Source organism: Gigantopelta aegis, chromosome 10, assembly GCF_016097555.1.
Source record: "Gigantopelta aegis isolate Gae_Host chromosome 10, Gae_host_genome, whole genome shotgun sequence".
Classification (NCBI taxonomy): Eukaryota; Metazoa; Mollusca; class Gastropoda; order Neomphalida; family Peltospiridae; genus Gigantopelta; species Gigantopelta aegis.
Window position 1 is genome coordinate 73,069,079 of NC_054708.1, and position 18,273 is coordinate 73,087,351.

Below are 18,273 nucleotides of genomic sequence, written 5' to 3' on the forward strand. Positions count from 1 at the left end.
CTGAACGCTAGACATTAGAAAATGAATGAAAAAAATAATAATTTATTGGTCAAATATTAACCAAATTTGTGTTACTTTTTACAAGATTTTATCGAAAGTACATACCATACTGTTTATAAAACACCTTTTCTGGTTAATATTACCAAGCATCACTCGGATAAAATTTTCATCATAGTTTTGTCTTTTTATTTGAAAAGAAAAACTACTTATCACACCATCTACTCTGGGTTTGATTAAAAGAAAAGTTATAACAATGATTTTTTTAATAGGGACGTTCCACAATTTATAGCCAATACTTAAATGTTTCGGCTAGCAGAGGAGTTTTTAGCCATTAGAATCACACATTCATTACATTTATGGTCGCAATAATTCTCATACAGTTTTCTGAACGCTCGACAGCTTTCAGTGTAAGGTTGCTATTGGAATGTTTTTGAATGATCACTATGAATGCATACGTCAATTATGGAGTGTCGGCGTAGGACGTTTGCTTAGATGGCAATAAACCTAGTGCCGTGACCTCGATTAATTTTTATTTTTTATCTAATTTGCAAAGTCAAATTCTGAAAATATGTGAGTTGAAAAATATCACATACTTTGATTACACTGGATATGCTAGCTAATATATGACATATGACATATGTATATGTATATATATATATATATATATATATATATATATATATATATATATATATATATATATATATATACATATATATACATATACATATACATATGTCATATCACATACTTTGATTACACTGGGTATGCTAGCTAATATATGACATATGACATATATATATATATATATATATATACATATACATATACATATACATATACATATACATATACATATGTCATATCACATACTTTGATTACACTGGGTATGCTAGCTAATATATGACATATGACATATATATGTATATATATATATATATATATCGTATTATATATATAGACCATATTACTGAGAGATAGAATCCATTTTATCACATACTTTGATTACACTGTTGCTATAATAATGACATTTAGAACAACCTGAATATAAATATATAAGCACAAACATATTGCAGTAAGCTTCAATCCATTTTTAAGTTCAAACATTTAGAACTCTATTAGCCGAAAATTCTAAGCTTCATGTGTAATTTCAATGACTCTATTAGCCGAAAATAAGCTATAAAAACACAAATGTCCCTTTAAACAATTTGTTAAAATTCATCAGGAGATAAATGTATGGCTGGTAAGATAACAATGTGCATTTACTGACTAGGGTACAATGTTAAAATGGTAATGATAATTCACTATGCTCTTGAATCCACTACAAATCACTGGAAACTAAAATGTGTTCGATCAAATTTAGTAGAAAAAATTACCCACCCCTACCCTATCACTAGAATGTCCAAAAAACAGTAGTCGAACCTATTATGAAGCACATCTTGTTTTACAACCACCTGTGTACATAAGACACTCCGTAGACAAGTCCGACCGTAAAAGAGAGAAGAAAAAGAAGAAGAAACCCCATCACTCCGAACACTGCACTTTTTGTTATAATTACATTGTTATTGTGTATTCACAATTAAATTCTGTTTGTTTGAGTCTTCATTTATATTCACACTCTATTCACATTTTCGTTTTGTTGTGTATTCACAATTGTATATTAACTTGACAACTTTTCCACTGTTCTTCTTCCATGATGGAGAGTGGGTGGGGGTAACGGATAAAAATCGAATAAAATCGAATACTAAATAAATAAATAAACCCCCGCAGGGTGGTTATGAACGCAGAGCTATGTGTTCAGCCAATCGCTGAGGCTGTGACATGAAGTGCGGGATGTGAGCAGAGTTCTGGGATATCGGTGACAAATGAGAAGAGACAGGCGGGCTGATTGGCGAAGAGAGCGACGAAGAAGTTGGTGACGTCATGGGTGACGTCATGGGTGACATCAGTGGAGACTCCGTCCTGTGCTCCTGTGTTTGGCTGGCAGGCTCCTGCTTGTCCTCTGCGTGCTGTGTCTCCACGTGGCGCCTGAGGTCGACTTTCCGCTGAAAGGCCCTGGTGCACTTCTTACAGGAGAACGGCTTGAAGCCCGTGTGTTTCCGGCAGTGGGTGATGAGGTTGGACGACTGGCTGAACGCCTTGCCGCAATGGCTGCATTTATAAGGTTTCTCACCTACAAACATAAAATAAAATAAAAATATAATTTTTTTTTTAGCAAAATAGGTTATAGTCCTTCCCACAGGGAACGCCTTTTTTTCATACTATGGAATTTACTACAAGTTATTTATTTCTGAGCTGATTGTTTTCTAAACTGCACACAAAAATAGTATTTTGTTTGTTATTGCCAAAAACACTTTTACTTTTCTTCTTACGTTATACCAAATTGAAATTATTTACATAAAAACATTTTTGTATGAAGATGGGACGGACTAAGATGAGCTACAGACAGACAGTCTGGATAACTTGTGTCCAATCCTTTTGTATATGTACATTATTTGCTATAAAATATTTGTTTCAGCAAACACATTCTGTCTGTATGTCTCTCGCACGGACAGACAGATGGACGGACAGAAAGTAAAGAAAGACAGTTAAACGTTTGTTTTGTTTATCGACACCCTAACAGCACATTGATTTATTAATAATCCGTTATTAGATGTGACACGTAGTCCTAGAGGAAACCCGCTACATTGTGTGTCCATTAGCAGCAAGGAATGTTTTATATGCACACTTCAAAAGATAAGACAGCACATACCACGACCTTTGATGTACTAGCCATGGAGCTCTGCTTAGGTGTGCTACAGGCATACATTTTGTCTGTATGTGTCTTGTATGGATAGACAAATAAAGAGACGGACATAAAGTAAAGAAAACCAAACAGACATAAAGTAAAGAAAACCAAACAGGCAAACATACTTGACTGACTGACAACACTAATATTATTGGAATCTATATTTTATTTTATTATTTATTTATTTATTTATTTATTTATTTGTCATTTACAAATGTATTTTAGTTTTTGCAGATGCATCTCACCACAATAATATCAGTTACTAAATCGGTGCGCCACGAATCGAGTAATTTTTTATTGACCACCGCACAGTTAGCTTTAACTAACGTTTAAACCACAAAGTACTTGGACGCAATTGATTTTCACACGACGGGTACATTAAGAGACGACTTGTACGGTGCTCTAAAAATACGACAGGACCCCCGTGGACGCCATGGACGAGTGTAGATGACCCCAGAGGCTAGTAAAATCACACCACAGTGCGTCTGCAGGATTCCATCTCGAACCACTGTTAACTACTAATGCAATTAGCCAATACAGATTAACTTTGCCCTTTCCAGTCTCCAAGGAAGTCACTAATTTCCAGCGTTGTGATAAACCGTGGCCTAATTATAACGCTCCAGATTATGGGCCAAATTTAATTGTGAAATTTGGGGTCTCGAAGCACAAACATGGCGTAAGGCGACGAATCCTGGTCGTAGAGAATGGCCGCCGCTACCCCGCGAGACGGCTTTGATGTGCCTTCATTAAGCCAGTGTTTGTACGAATATCGTCTTCAATTTCTCTGGTAATCACAAATATTTGAGTGTCCTTCCCAAAAGACAGATTTCTCGCACAGGCGCGTTATTGGCTTAACCTGAAAACAGAGAACTCAATGTGCCGTTTTAGTGACTCCCATGATTTCCGTTGGTCTCAAGACAAATTAGGTTCCAGGAAGAAAGAAAAAACCAAACCCGAGAGCCACTTTCTAGAGCAAATGGGCTTCACAGAGAAATCAGGTGTCCATCTAACTGAATCAGTTTTGTTAAAAGTCGCTGTTCAGACATAGTAAAGCGCTCAACGATGAGCGGTCAGTTTGGGATCGATCCCCGTCGGTGGCCCATTGGACTATTTCTTGTTCCAGCCAGTACACCACGACGGGTATATCAAACGCCGTGGTATGTACTATCCTGTCTTTGGGATGGTGCATATAAAATATCCCTTCTAATAAAAAAATGTATCGGGTTTCCTCTCTAAAACTATATGTCAGAATTACCAAATGTTTGACATCCAACAACCATGATTAATAAAAATCAATGAGTTATAGATTAAATGCTTTGTTATCGTTGACTGGACGAACACGTGGTGTCCAAGTGACAATGTTTTATTAGTATCGACTGTAAGAGAAACTCCAGGTGTACAGGTAAAATGATTGATTAATAATGACTTTATAGAAATCAGGTGTCCGGCTGAACTGAAATTGTTTGATTAATAGCAGCTGTATAAAAACAGGTTTTCAACTTAAAATGTTAACTGTAAAAGAACAGATTTTAACTGAAAACATTTTCTTAATAATAACTGTTCAAAACAGGTTTACTAAAGAGGCTTCCAAATAGAAATGTTTCAATATTGTTTGTTCAAAAACCGATTTAGAAATGACAATGTTTAATTAATATTGATTATTCAAATCCGAACTTCGAAACGTTTCTTTTTTTTTCTTTTTTATTAATATCCACTGTATGCTACCAGGTTTTCACAGAAAATGTTAAAAAAAATATATTAACTGTATTAAAAATAGATCTACAAATGAAAAACAAATGTATATGGTGGTGTTGCTTTTTTAAACTGGAAATTAAATCATAAACTATTTTTTTTTATAATATAAACAGATTTCCAATTAAAAACCTAATGCTAATTAATATTAACTACAAAAATCAGACTTCCATATGAAACAAGATGTTTGATTATTATGGAGGTTATAAAAACATCAGATTTCCGTGTAAACGCAATTTTCCAATCGCAAATATTTCGATGATTACTGATTTTACAGAAATCTGGAACTAACGTACCAAACTGAAAATGGTTTATAAATATCGATATGACAAAAATCAGATATCCTAAACTATTTGTTAATGTCTTCCTTTCGCTCTATCTGTGATGTGTGAGTACGTGTGTGCGTGCGTGCGTAATACCTATCGAGCGTATAGTGTTTGCGGATCTACCTATCTGTGAGCCTATCTCAGTGGCGTAGCGTAAACTCTATTAACGTGCCTCTATCCAATTAAGGTTCAGGCACGTCTCTCCCACACCCAGTCTCTGGCATGGCCAGTGGTCGAGTGTGGGACAGATAATTAATTTTTAATGGGGCAATTTTGAATTATTTATAAAAGGCATAGGGGGGATTTTGATGCGTCGTTGAAATAACCTATGGTATTTAAATAAAAATTAATTTTAATTACTTTAGTGTGACGCTTGTTTTTGACTGGGCATTTCCAAACAGGTAAATGAAAAATGAAAAATTAAACAATAAATATGCCCTTAAAAAGATTAAGATTGAAAAAGATTATATACCCTGGACTGATCCAAAACTATGCCTTCGGGCCAATCCTATCTCAGTTTGCTTGTCAATTAGTTTATATATCTCTTTTTATTTATTTATCTCCGCAACTCTCATTTATAGAAACAACTTCATTTATTAACTATAACAATGCCTATCGTGCCTGATTAAATGAAGTTCTCTTCTATTCTGCTGGTGTTGTTTTTGTGGGGGTTTTTTATTTCATTTTTTTACAAAACCTGTCTGTCTGTTTTACTCATTGTTGAATGTATGATATTCTAAAGCTGACATCTACACCGTGCTTACCGACAGTTCGTCGTTGCAACAGTTCATTGATTGAATGATAAACGAATAAGCAGCTGCATGTTTAACAACATTCAGATCACTGCATGCACGTGTAAACGAAGCTGTCGAAAATGTTTTTTTTTTTTAATATATAAACAGCATGGCTTGTGAATTTAATGCGGTTTGAAGTCCAGTCCAGAAAGATGCAAACAAAGAAAGATTCATTGAAATTTATGCAAACTGCCGTCCATTAGTTGTATAATTTATTACTGTATAAGGGAGATACAAAGTATGATTTCCAATTAAATGTGAGTCGCCAACACTATGCATTATTAATGAGACTGAGTTTTAGTGGTGACAGACCAATCAGCATACGAGTGCAACGGACAGGTAGGACATGATTTAAATGAATACATGTTTAAAACATTACCTTTAATTGCATATGCAACGATTTGACGAGAACGTCATGATAGAAATTCTCTAATATCCTTTACAAATGGTGCGCCGTGTTTTACTGGCGGAATTAAACAACTATAATGTAAAAGCTGCCCTCCACCCAAAGGCACTGTCCTGAGTGTGTTGTCATTAATATGTTGCCAACGAACAGAGATGTTTTAATGTCAAAAATCGCATATTAAATACAGTTTTCTTCATGAATTAATAGATGCTGTATATAAATGTGTTTCAGATCATCCAAATGTTTGTACTAGCGAAGTCAAACATAATTTTATTATCTAATATTAGTGTATATTTGTTTCACACGTACGGAATTATTGGGAGATTAAATTCAGTTTGGGCTACTTTACAAACATTAGGATATATATACATAAGGATAGAATATATAAATACACTGATATTATAAACAAAAAACTATATTCAGTATGTAATTTTAGTACAGTTCCTTGTTAGTCGAGAACATCTTACAATGGCTGCAAACTTTAACGATCATCGTTTCAAAATGAAGCGATTGTGCGTCATGCGATAGCATCGCTTGGGGAAATAGACGAGCGATGATTTCGGAATTTCAAATTGAAGTCCAGTGGTCAAATGATCGCTTGAGATGGAACCATATCATAATACGCATTGTTTCTGGCCATTGCACAGGTTTATGAACTCGATCGTTTCGTTCGCTTGTTGTCTCAGCAACCTAACCCCCCCCCCCCCCCAAAAAAAAAGAGAGAGCAACAAACCCAACCCTAAAAAACAACAACACCCCCCCCCCCCCCCACCCCCCCCCCCCCCACCAGTCTAGTAAGCGACCGCGATCCCCCCTGAACACGTCTCAGATTGTATCAAGCACTGCAATAATTACCTGTATGAATGTACGTGTGTTTCTTCATGTCTGACTTCTGGTGGAATCTCTTGCCGCAGTACGGACACGGGTAGGGTCTGGTGTCGCTGTGGATGAGGAGATGCGTCGACAGAGTGGACGACCTCTTGAACGTCTTTCCGCATTGCGTGCACTGGAAGCTCTTCTCCTGCGTGTGCACGGCGCGATGCTGCGACAGGCTCACGGCGTGACCGAACGTCTTGTTGCAGATGTCGCACGCGAACGGACGCCGCCCGCTGTGTGAGCGCCGCACGTGCACCTCGAGTCCGTGTGGCGTGCTGAACTGCTTCAGACACTTGACGCATTCATAGGAGCCCTTGACGTAGGTGGCCTCACTGGTCGCGTCACCGGAGGAGGGTTTGCCGCCTCTTGTGGAGAAGCCGCAGTTCCAGGGTTTCTTGTCGAAGTGAGGGTGGAACCGTGGGTCCGCCCACAAGGGCGCGGTGAACGGGAAAAGGTCAAGGTGGTTTTGCGTCAGCCCGTGCATAACGTGATAGCGGTAGAAGTCGCCATATCGCAGACGGAATTCACGCGACTGTAACAGGGTACCCAGAGGCTCGCCTGTTAAAATAAAATACATTATACAGAGTGTGGAGAGTAAGCCTAGATCTTTAAAAAGTTTTTAAAAAAACATAATCAAGTATTGTAATAAATGAAGATGTAGCTCGAGCGTACTTTAGCACCACTCTGTTTATATGTGAGGATCGGGCTGGAGCAGACATAGTATTCAATACTGACAATTTCGAAATGTTCAACGAACAAAAGGAAAGGAAAGGAAAGTTTGTTTAACGACACCTCAACACATTTCGAACTATGGACATTTAGAGTCCAACGTGTGGTTAGATCAACATTTTGTTAACGACCGAACAGTCGCTAAATACTGTATCCTAAATCTAATATCACAGACCTATAATATGATATTTGTTTTTAGATATTATGCTTACACAGTAGTGACTAGTGCAACTTTTATAATTATACCAAATGTATACATAAAATAAGAGTCTTTATTTCACATAATAAACAAGCGAACATGTTAACGTGGATTATTTAATATTAAAATGCACTCTTACGTTGCCATAGGTGAGTGCCTTGCGAAGCTTGCTTCGGTTCCGTCAACCAAGGGCGGAAAACACTGAAGGCGGACAAATCGCTATGTCTGTCTAGTTTCGTTGGTGAGAGTGGCGTCTGAGCGTGTGCGTCCGCGGGCTGCACGTGCTCACGTTCTCGTTTCACAACAACTGTTGGCGTAAGAAGAAACGTGTGATGTGTCGACCCGGGTTGACTGTCTTGGTCATTTTTTGTGTCTCGTGTCTGCACGTTCATATCTGTGTAAAAGAAAACAAACAGCAACGATGAAACACGATTAAAAATATTTCAAAAAATAAAATAAAATAAACAAAATCCCAGTCCCCGAAAAAAAAAATCACCAAACGAAAAATGCACATGCACACACAAACAAAATTATTCATCAATCCCCCCAAAAAAACCCCAACCCCCAACAAAACAACAACAATAAAAAAAAAAAAACAGAAAAAAAAAAGTCAAGCTTGTGCTTGCCATATTTTAAATAAATAACAAAACAAAACATGAAATAAATAAATAAATAAATAAATAAATAAATGAATAAATTAATAAAACCCATATTTCTTCCAAACTAATGTATATAACGTTTAAATAATTATCGGTTTTCGTTCAGATTTTGTTTTCTACTGAAAAATACCAAATGTCGTGGGTGGTTGTATGACTAAATCTAAACCAAACCGTGTACGTGAAAAAGTTAAATCATGAAATGCACTTTATCAACTCGCTGCACTCGTGGGAACGTAAACAAAATCACAATCTGGGAGAAAGTACACATATAACAAATCGTCAACCTTATCTTTTTACCTTTCCATAATTAGATTTTAACTCGAACTTGGGTCACGTTATACAAACGATCACGTTATGAATACGTGCGACAAGACTTACTAGTAACCAGACCATAAAACTAAAGAAACGGAATGCTATTTTAAAGTAGCAGTTTCAGTGTTGCATAACCACCAAATATATTTATTAATTTTTCTTGTGAAATATAAATATTATACTTTGAATAACAAAAAATCCTTACATCCAAATAGTTTTATTTTCTGCTAAATTGTTTTATATATATTTATTATTGAAAAATTCAATAAGAATGACCGTTAAGTTAATATTCCAACATCTGCATTTGAATTGCATTTGACAATCAAACACTAGTCTACAATAGTAAAGGGACAGTCCTGAGTTTACAACCATTGTAAAGTGTTTCCGACCAATAGAGCCTTTTCGATGACGTAACATACAAATTAAATACATTTTCTAAATTAAAATATCAGTGTCTGTATTTTCAAGGCATTTTTTGTTGTCTTAATGCTTGTAGTAGCCCAAACCAGATGTTACCTCCCAATAATTTCGTACGTACGAAAAAGTATATATCACGAATTAAAGTAAAAAACGGGTTGCAACAAACATTAGTATACGACCGCAAACACATTCGATATACAGACACTGGTATTCTAAACAAGAACATGTATTTAGTATGAAATAGTAGTCGCCAACAAGGCTCTGTTATCGCAAACATCTTACATTGGCTGCAAACTGGGGACACTTTCGTTCGCGTATACGTGTGCGTATATCCGTGCATACGTGTGCGTATAGCCGCGTATACATGTGCGTATATCCGCGCATACGTGTGGGTATAGCCGCGTATACGTGTGCGTATAGCCGCGTATACGTGTGCGTATATCCGCGTATATGTGTGCGTATATCTGCGTATGCGTATTGCGTATTCGTTTTTGAAAACACCTTGTACGTATAAAGAAATTAACTTTAGTCTAGCCAGCAATTTAAATTTATAGAAATAGCAATGGCTTCGTGGAAAACAATTATCGAATATTATCTAATAAAGATAAGAGAGTAAAAACGAGTTTGATGACAAGCAAGCAAACAAACAAACAAACAAACAAACAAACAACAAAACAACAAACAACAAACAACAACAACAACAACATCATCAATATCAACATCATCATATTTTATTATTTATAAGTCATATTACATGACGCGATGAAGGAAAGAATATTAATAATTTCACATTCGAGGGATATAGTGTTTTTCTGCAGCGCATTTTAAAATTTAAAAAAGTGTTTTAAAAGTATTTATTACAAATTACAAAACATTAAAAAAGGTGGGGGAAAAGAAGAAAATAATTAAAAAAGCAAAACATAAACAAACAATGAAAACACCCCAAGGAAAACAACTCAAGTTGAAGTTTTGAAACTGCGTTTTTTAAAACTAAGTCAGTAACCCAGTTGTGAAATTTATTATTAACAGTTACATTGGTACATTTTCTAAGTTGCTACAGCGAAACGTTAATAATTAGAATAGCTGTATCCCTCATGAAACATAATAGTTATATACCTATTTAATAATTTATATTTATTATTATGTAATGTTGTATTGATTATTGGTTTTATAATTTGGATATATATGTAGTTTACGATTTTGTTTACGATTTTAAATTATGTGCTATAAAGCATATACGGAAATAAAATGAACTGAATTGAATTGAAATTAGTTTCCTCTATCAACAGAAATATGACGTGCTTTCGTGTAGACATCAAATAAAAACATTAAATGTATTTGACAGTTTTCCAATATATGACTAAAATTATTTACTCGTTGATTGATAAATTAATTTAAAAAATATAAGCGTAATTAATATAATTACAATACATGTGTTATCCACACGTTGATAATGGTTTTATGTTATTTTTTCTTTTGTCTTTGTTTGTTGTTGTTTTGTGTGTGGTTTTTATGTGTGGGTTTATTTTGTTTGATGGGTAAAGGCTGCCATATTTTACGGCTAATAGTACAACCATAAGAGAGGCTTTTAGATATTTAAATCTGTTAGATATTGTTCCTTAATATTTATTTATTTACTTATTTATTACAACGTTCAGCAGAAGAGCTGAAATGCGCATCATGAAAGTTGTTTTTCTATTTAGTGAAACAAAATAAATACACATGTAGTAAATTTACTTTTGCTGTCTTAAGTTTCGTTATTGCTAAACATTATTTCCACTTGAAATTTGTAACGAAACAAGTTCTCATCTCGTGTTCGCTAAATCTCATTACTGCAATAAAAACATTTCTATCTGAAATGTTGCAACTTGATAACAGTGTAAAACATTTCAATTTAAATTTCATTTTTAAACCTAATTATGGTGCTTGGTTCGTATACTGAGCGACAAAAGAAAGACGTGAAAATACCAATACCCTGTACATAATGCTGCACACAGTGTAAATTATTATATAAAATATATGTTATGATATTAATTAAAACAGAAACTACTCTTTTCAAGAGACAAACCCTGGTTTTTAATCAGTACTGCGTATGTTTCACTGTAGATCTGGTTTTGATAACTGAAATCAGACATTACTTACATTGCATTGTTTACATTATCCAGATCCGTGCACTCGAGTGCTTCTGGTTATTATATTGATGTTTGTAATACCGCGAAATACATTTTCCATATTTCTAAAACTCACGTACCTCTCAGAAGTGACAGCTATGGAGACGAGCTTTAGACTACTTCCATAGAGTATTTCTCAGTTCAACTTCACAAACTTTTATTTCATTTTATTGTAATTTTATTCAAATGTGTTAAAGGTTTGTAGATTAACCAAATTTAGTGTCCTTTTCACGGAATGAAACTAGCCTTTAAGTGAGGGGTGTCGCGAAAAATATACCTATAGTATTGGTTTGAATCTGGCGTTTCTTTCGTAACTTAGTATATATTTACTATATTAAATGTGTCTTGAAAACGATCTTAAAATCCCAACGTTTTAGTTTAAAAACTTTAAACTTCCTCAGGGAATAAAATAACAAAGTACAATAAGATTTATATTTGCATTAATTACATAATAAAATACATATATATATATATATATGTTTTAAGTAACATCTTTATTTATTCAGAATGTTTATAATCAACTCTTGTCGTATTAAATCAGTTTTTAATCACGTGCAGAAAGTTAAGCTTCATACTAATGAACTGTCAGATTACTAATTTAAAACAATGACCATATTTAGATATTTAGATATCCATATCCATATTTAGATCGCCTTTAACTTGCACACCGTGATGCCCCAGCTGTAGAAATGGATAGGCCGTGTATTCCTGCACACACACCCCGACCCCACTTCTGACGCCTATGCAGGTACGGCCCTTGATCTTTATGATTTATGTGGGCAATCGAACACACGGGTAAAGTGCGAGAACACCTGTTGAGTTCAGAGGGCCGAGCACCGCAACGTGCAACGTGTTAGAATTCACAACATGCCACGCGTTTGGTTTACTCCTGTCAAGGTGATGCGACAAGTGTGTGTTTTTTCATCCCTCCACACTGAACGGTTAATACCAGTGCCGCGTGGCTCACTACGGGCGCGGATTAAAGGGATCAATGAGGAGGCAGATTAAGATTAACTAGGTGCTATCGACAATATTGTCGCGCTCATTTGTACTGATGACTTTGAAACGGGGACTTAAGACGTGGAAGATGTTCTTTTTAAGACAGACACCTCCCTTCCCTCAACCCCCTGCACCTCCCTAACACAACAGTGTAAAGTGCTACTTGCTGAACAGTGCATGTGTTATCGTGTACACTTTAATTGACTTGGATATCAAATGCCTCCACACCTTAAGAAATATTTAGTAGTGGGTAATTCCTTCGAAAAACAAACATTACAATGCATGACACTTTCTTTTTCCTTAATTATAAAACATTATCTCGCGCGGGTGTTTGATCCGATGAAAATATATCTGTCATCCGTAGAAACTAAATTTAAAAAAAAGCTGAAACACCAGTGTTAGTAAACAGTGTCTTGTTAGGATAAAATAACATAATAATAACACAAAAATCAAACAAAATGACGAAAAGAGAATAAGTAATTATGCTATATTCGTAAAAGTAAAACCATATGATATAGACACTTTTGGCAAGTGATATAAATATTATTAAGTATTATTATTTAATTACTATTAATAATTATTGTACATATCTGTGTACATATTTATAATGGGGGTAAAAATTTAATATACATCTTTGTCGTACATCGTGGATTTTTTCTCACGTCAGTCGCCTTGCTCTCGTTAATACGATTTATTTAAACGATATCAAAGTATTAATTAGGACTCCGAATGTCTATAGTAAGACCTCTCGTTCAATAACCAACACACAAAAGAAAGGTATTTTGATATTCGAAATACTAGAAATATAAAATATATTCGGTACAACACAAACACAAACACCGAAACAGAGAACAATAACAATAAGAACATTAAAAACTATCAACCAACCCAGATGCGTGTGCAAGAAATTATTAATAATTTGTGTGTGTGTGTGTGCGTGTGTGCGTGTGTGTGTGTGTGTGTGTGTGTGTCTAGACTCGCGAAACGAAAGAAAAGAAGAAAAACGAAATAAAACCCCCAATGATTTTTATATTTCTCTCTAAAATCACAGTGAGTTTAGATGATGTAGGAGCGAGGAGTTTAGTGGAATTAATTTTAAAATATTTATATATTAATTAAATATTTATGTAATACAGCTTATATTTATAAACAAAGTATAGATAATTATAGGCATCGTCAACATAGAAAAAAACCCATATAATTTTTGATTTAATGTAAAATCAAGGACGTTAAGTTTAAAATAAGCTTTAAACTGTATACATGTATATTTTGTACTCACTATTATGATGCTATATAGGCCTACTACTAATTTATTTATAGTAACTAAACATAAAAGAAACCTGTAATGTCATAAAACTACAATAGGGACAATATAAAAAAGAGAGATTACAAACACGTGTTAAACAGATGAGGAAATAAACAATTTATATTATACATTCAAGAAATGGCTCTGTGCGTCGTTAATGGGGATCTTTAATGGAAGGGATATCAATGATGTTGGTGGTGGTGTGAAATAAAAACGTTTTTCTAATTTAGGCGGTATATTCTGTAGTCTGTAATGGTAATTAATTGACTAAATGTTAAATAAATAAATAAACATAATGACAGAATATGGCGAGTGAGAAAGAAAGAGAAAAGAAAAAGTTAAGTGAGAGAGAGAGAAATAAAGAGACAATGAGAAAGAGACATAGGAGGTAAATATGTAGAAACATAGGAACACCATTTAATATATTTAGAAGTATAGATACTTAGATATGGATGGATGGATGGATGGATGGATGAGTTGGTGGATTAACGAGTAGATGAATGAAAAAGTCAATGGATGAATGAATGGATGGGTTGATGAATGAGAGAATGGATGGAGGTATAGAGATACACACACACACACACACACAAACACACACACATACAGAATGAGAGAGAGAGAGAGAGAGAGAGAGAGAGAGAGAGAGAGAGAGAGAGAGAGAGAGAGAGAGAGAGAGAGCAATTAAAATTTACATTATGCATATTAGTTAATCAAATTATAAATATTTGCGAGGCAAACTAATATGAGAGCAAGATCTGATCAATATCATTACATCAGGTATATATTTTTATTATTATTTTAAATTTATAAGAAGAACATTTTAAAATGCACCTACCTGAATTTCTGGGCATCACAGCTCTAAATGCACTTTTATGTTCTGGGCCATCCAACAGTTCCTCTTCCTTTTTGTTCTTAACGAGAAACGAACGCGGCATATTCAACTAAAACACTGTACGCACTCGCAGGAAAATCTCGAACCGAGGTCACTCAAAGAACAGCAATGAAATGTCCTAACAAGATCTGAACTGTAATCTTTATAGGCATGGTAATTATTTTATCTCCGGCAAGTGGAAACAAAGTATTAAGAGTTATAATCCCATCGCTAAACAGCTGTTACGGGCTGCCTTTAACAATACGCGATTTGCCGAGCGTACGCAACACGCGGATGCTCATTCGATGATTGCTTCCGAGAGCGCGAGCCAAATCAGCGAGAGAACTGCTATGATTGGCCAGTTGTTTATTGAAGACCAACCTCTCTTTTCATCCCGCCTCTTGGTCCGCTGGGATTTGGAGAAAGTGATTGAAGACACAGAAAAACATTGTCAAAATCACGTTAGTCCATTTGAAATGCAAGAATTTATACGATTGTGTATGCCAGAGGTTTATTAAAGTTTACTGAGAGAAAATAAATATTCCCTGTCGCTCGTTTTAGTAATTATTTCAAACTAACAGCTTGGTATATATTAGAACTGCCATGCCAATAACACTTTCACATATTCCCGTCTTATATGCGGCGTAAACAAATTACTAGTATGCACGATACAAGGTATTAGAAATCTGAATATTAGATATACATATACTGAAGGCCAAAACAAACACGAATATACTTTTCAGCAATAACATTACATTTTGAGATTCAGGACAATTATATATTGGTATATCGTGTATCATTTCACAAATTGAGCATTTGTAATGAAATAAACCTATTATAATTACAAGCTAATCATAACACTGATTTTGTGTTGTTCAATATATTTCTAAACAGGAAACATTAGTATTCGATATATCAGTGGTAAAATATATTTCTAAAAAAGAAACAGTATTTGATATATCAGTGAGAAAATATATTTATAAACAGAAAACGTTAACATTCGATATATCAGTGAGAAAATATATTTATAAACAGGAAACATTAACTTTCGATATATCAGTGAGAAAATACATTTATAAACAGGAAACATTAGAATTCGATATATCAGTGGGAAATATATTTATAAACAGGAAACATTAGTATTCGACATATCAGTGAGAAAATATATTTATAAAAACAAAAATATGAATATCTGTGGGAAACCAAGAAATAAAATTATAATAATTGCAATTAAAGTAAGAAAGAAGCTATAAAAAATAACACCCATATGACAGTTGAATAAACAGTTACTAATAACGTCAGCACAATACTATTAACATGTGTCCATTCCTATTTTATAAACTATTAGTCCATGAGCCAATGGGTCCTCGCTCATGGACTATATTATTTAATGTATAATTTATATTATGTAATAAAATATATTTCAATCAAATTACTGATATGCCTTCGAAGTACCAGTGGGTTTGAATGTAGCTTATGCTACAATCATTACCCGACAGATTCAGTTATTTTTATTTTTAGTATATTATACTGAACTATGTGTGCATATTAAACAAACTTAACATGATATAGCTACTTGAATGCCTTAACTGAGAACACCCAAGCAATGATACGTTTTGAGTGTCAACTATTTCGGCTGCCATGTATTTTAATTATAGTCGAAATATTGGCTCCAGATTACTAATTCAGTTCATTACTGGCAGGGGTAACATCAGGGTTAGGGCTAATTTTAGACAACGTGGAAACATTCTGGAGTTAATTTTAGACTACGAAGAAACTGTGTGGAGTCATAATAAGGCTTTTAAATTGAGGGGCAACCCACATTGAGTGGGGTGGAGACACCCATACTATCTGTAAGTCGTGTTATGGGCGACAGATAAATATAAAAGGTGAAGTGTGTGGGAGTGGGGGTGGCGGGAGAGTCCCCGATATGCATGGACATGACGTGCAGTGGAACGTAATTTCAGAAAAACTCAATATACTATATGACAAAACTAGTGCCTAATGTCCCTCCACCGCCAGTTAGGTCCAATGATCCTTTATTATTTTATTATCAACAGATTAGCAAGACGTGTTTTTAGTTAGCTGAAATCAAACACCGGATATCTATTGTTTGTGTTCAGCGTTGCTTATTATTCATCTCCCAGTCAGTCTGTTCACTATTGGTATTTATTTAAAGAGTCACGCTGCTGTGTCTGTCAAAAACCTGCATTATAGTTAAATACTTGACTGCCGACTGGACAAAAATGTGTGTGTTTGTGTTGGCGTGCGTGTATATATGTGTATCACTGATCGTGTATTTGTGTGTGGTGTTTGCGGTTTTTTTTCTAAGTGTGACGTTTTGTGTGTGCGTGAATGCGCGCGTGTGCGTGTGCGAATGTGTGTGTGTGATTGTGTGTTGGTAATTGTGTGTGTGTGTGTGTGTGATTGTGTGTTGGTAATTGTGTGTGTGTGTGTGTGTGATTGTGTGTTGGTAATTGTGTGTGTGTGTGTGTGTGTGTGTGTGTGTGCGATTTCGTGGTACTTTTACTGTTTGTGTGCGTTGTTTGGTGATGTTACGAGCACTTTCAATCTTTATATTGTTTAGTGAAAAGCACAATATGACAATAATTTATGAAGTGTGTCTTGATCTTTACGAAAGCCACAAGCAGCTCAGTTCCCACATTTGCGATAAGTGATGTTTGCGTTCCCGCTTGCCGAGTCAATATTATAACTGAACCGCGCCTAGACGACAAAGCTTTATCATAACTAACTACCTGTTGCGCCAAAGATTATTCTTTTCTTACTCAGAAACCACAGGAGAAATTAAATTTATTATTCCTTTTTTCGATTATGAAAATTGTATAAATAACACAGTCTTTAATACCGATGTCCATTACATTTACTTATAATGCTGATTTGTAGACAATTTAGTAGCCAGAGCCGGATCGAAGTTTTGTAAGGGGGGGGGGGGGGGGGCGCACACTATTCTCAAAAGGAATGTGTTTAATACTGTCGTGACATATTATTTGTATTCTTGTATATTGTTTATAGTATAACATTAATGTAAAATAGTGATACCAGGGCCCCCAACTCTGACATTACCGTATTTCTTTTCTAGAGATGAAAAGGGCTCTTCAAACAGGCCCACGACTGGTATATCAAAGGCCGTAATATGTTCTGTCCTGTCTGTGGGAAAGTGCATATAAAATATCTTTTCCTGCTAATGGAAAAATGTAGTGAGTTTTCTCTGAACACTACGAGTCAAAATTTCCAAATGTTGGACATCCAGTAGCCGATGTCTAATAAATCAATGTGCTCTAGTGTTGTTGCTAAACAAAACAAACATTCAGTCTGTGGGATGGTGCATATAAAATATCTATTTCTATTAACAGAAAAACGTAGTGTGTTTTCTCTCTAAGACTGTGTAAAAAAGTTACCAAATGTTTCACAACCAATAGCCGATGATTAATAAATCGATGTGCTCTAGTGGTGTCGTTAAACAAAACAAATTTAATATTTAACAAAACAAACTTTAACTTTAACTTCAAACGGTGTGTGTGTGTGTGTGTGTGGGAGGGGGTCACGAGACCCTTTTGAGCCCCCCTCAGGATCCGCCAGTGCAGTAGAGAAACGAAGAAGGGACAAGTCGTCGAAAACAATGTCTCGCCACTCCTTTTTCGTCA

General features: G+C 35.0%; 1 protein-coding gene across 1 annotated transcript; it reads right to left on the bottom strand.

Annotated features, from left to right (window-relative positions):
* Window positions 1–1,134: 1,134 nt before the first annotated feature.
* On the bottom strand, window positions 1,135–14,777 carry LOC121384498 (zinc finger protein sens-like). Its single transcript, XM_041514906.1, has 4 exons — window positions 14,573–14,777; window positions 8,010–8,264; window positions 6,922–7,500; window positions 1,135–2,173 (listed from the first exon to the last, which is right to left on the bottom strand). The coding sequence occupies exons 1-4, from the start codon at window positions 14,670–14,672 to the stop codon at window positions 1,776–1,778; spliced, it is 1,332 nt and encodes a 443-aa protein (XP_041370840.1). The 5' UTR covers window positions 14,673–14,777; the 3' UTR covers window positions 1,135–1,775.
* Window positions 14,778–18,273: the final 3,496 nt, after the last annotated feature.

Excerpts from the sequence above, each read along its gene's own strand:
- LOC121384498 (XM_041514906.1), bottom strand. The coding sequence starts at position 14,672 with ATGCCGCGTTCGTTTCTCGTTAAGAACAAAAAGGAAGAGGAACTGTTG. Across the intron at positions 8,265-14,572 it reads TGTGATGCCCAGAAATTCAG|ATATGAACGTGCAGACACGA; the intron begins GTAGGTGCATTT and ends TCTTTTACACAG. Across the intron at positions 7,501-8,009 it reads AGGCACTCACCTATGGCAAC|GCGAGCCTCTGGGTACCCTG; the intron begins GTAAGAGTGCAT and ends TTATTTTAACAG.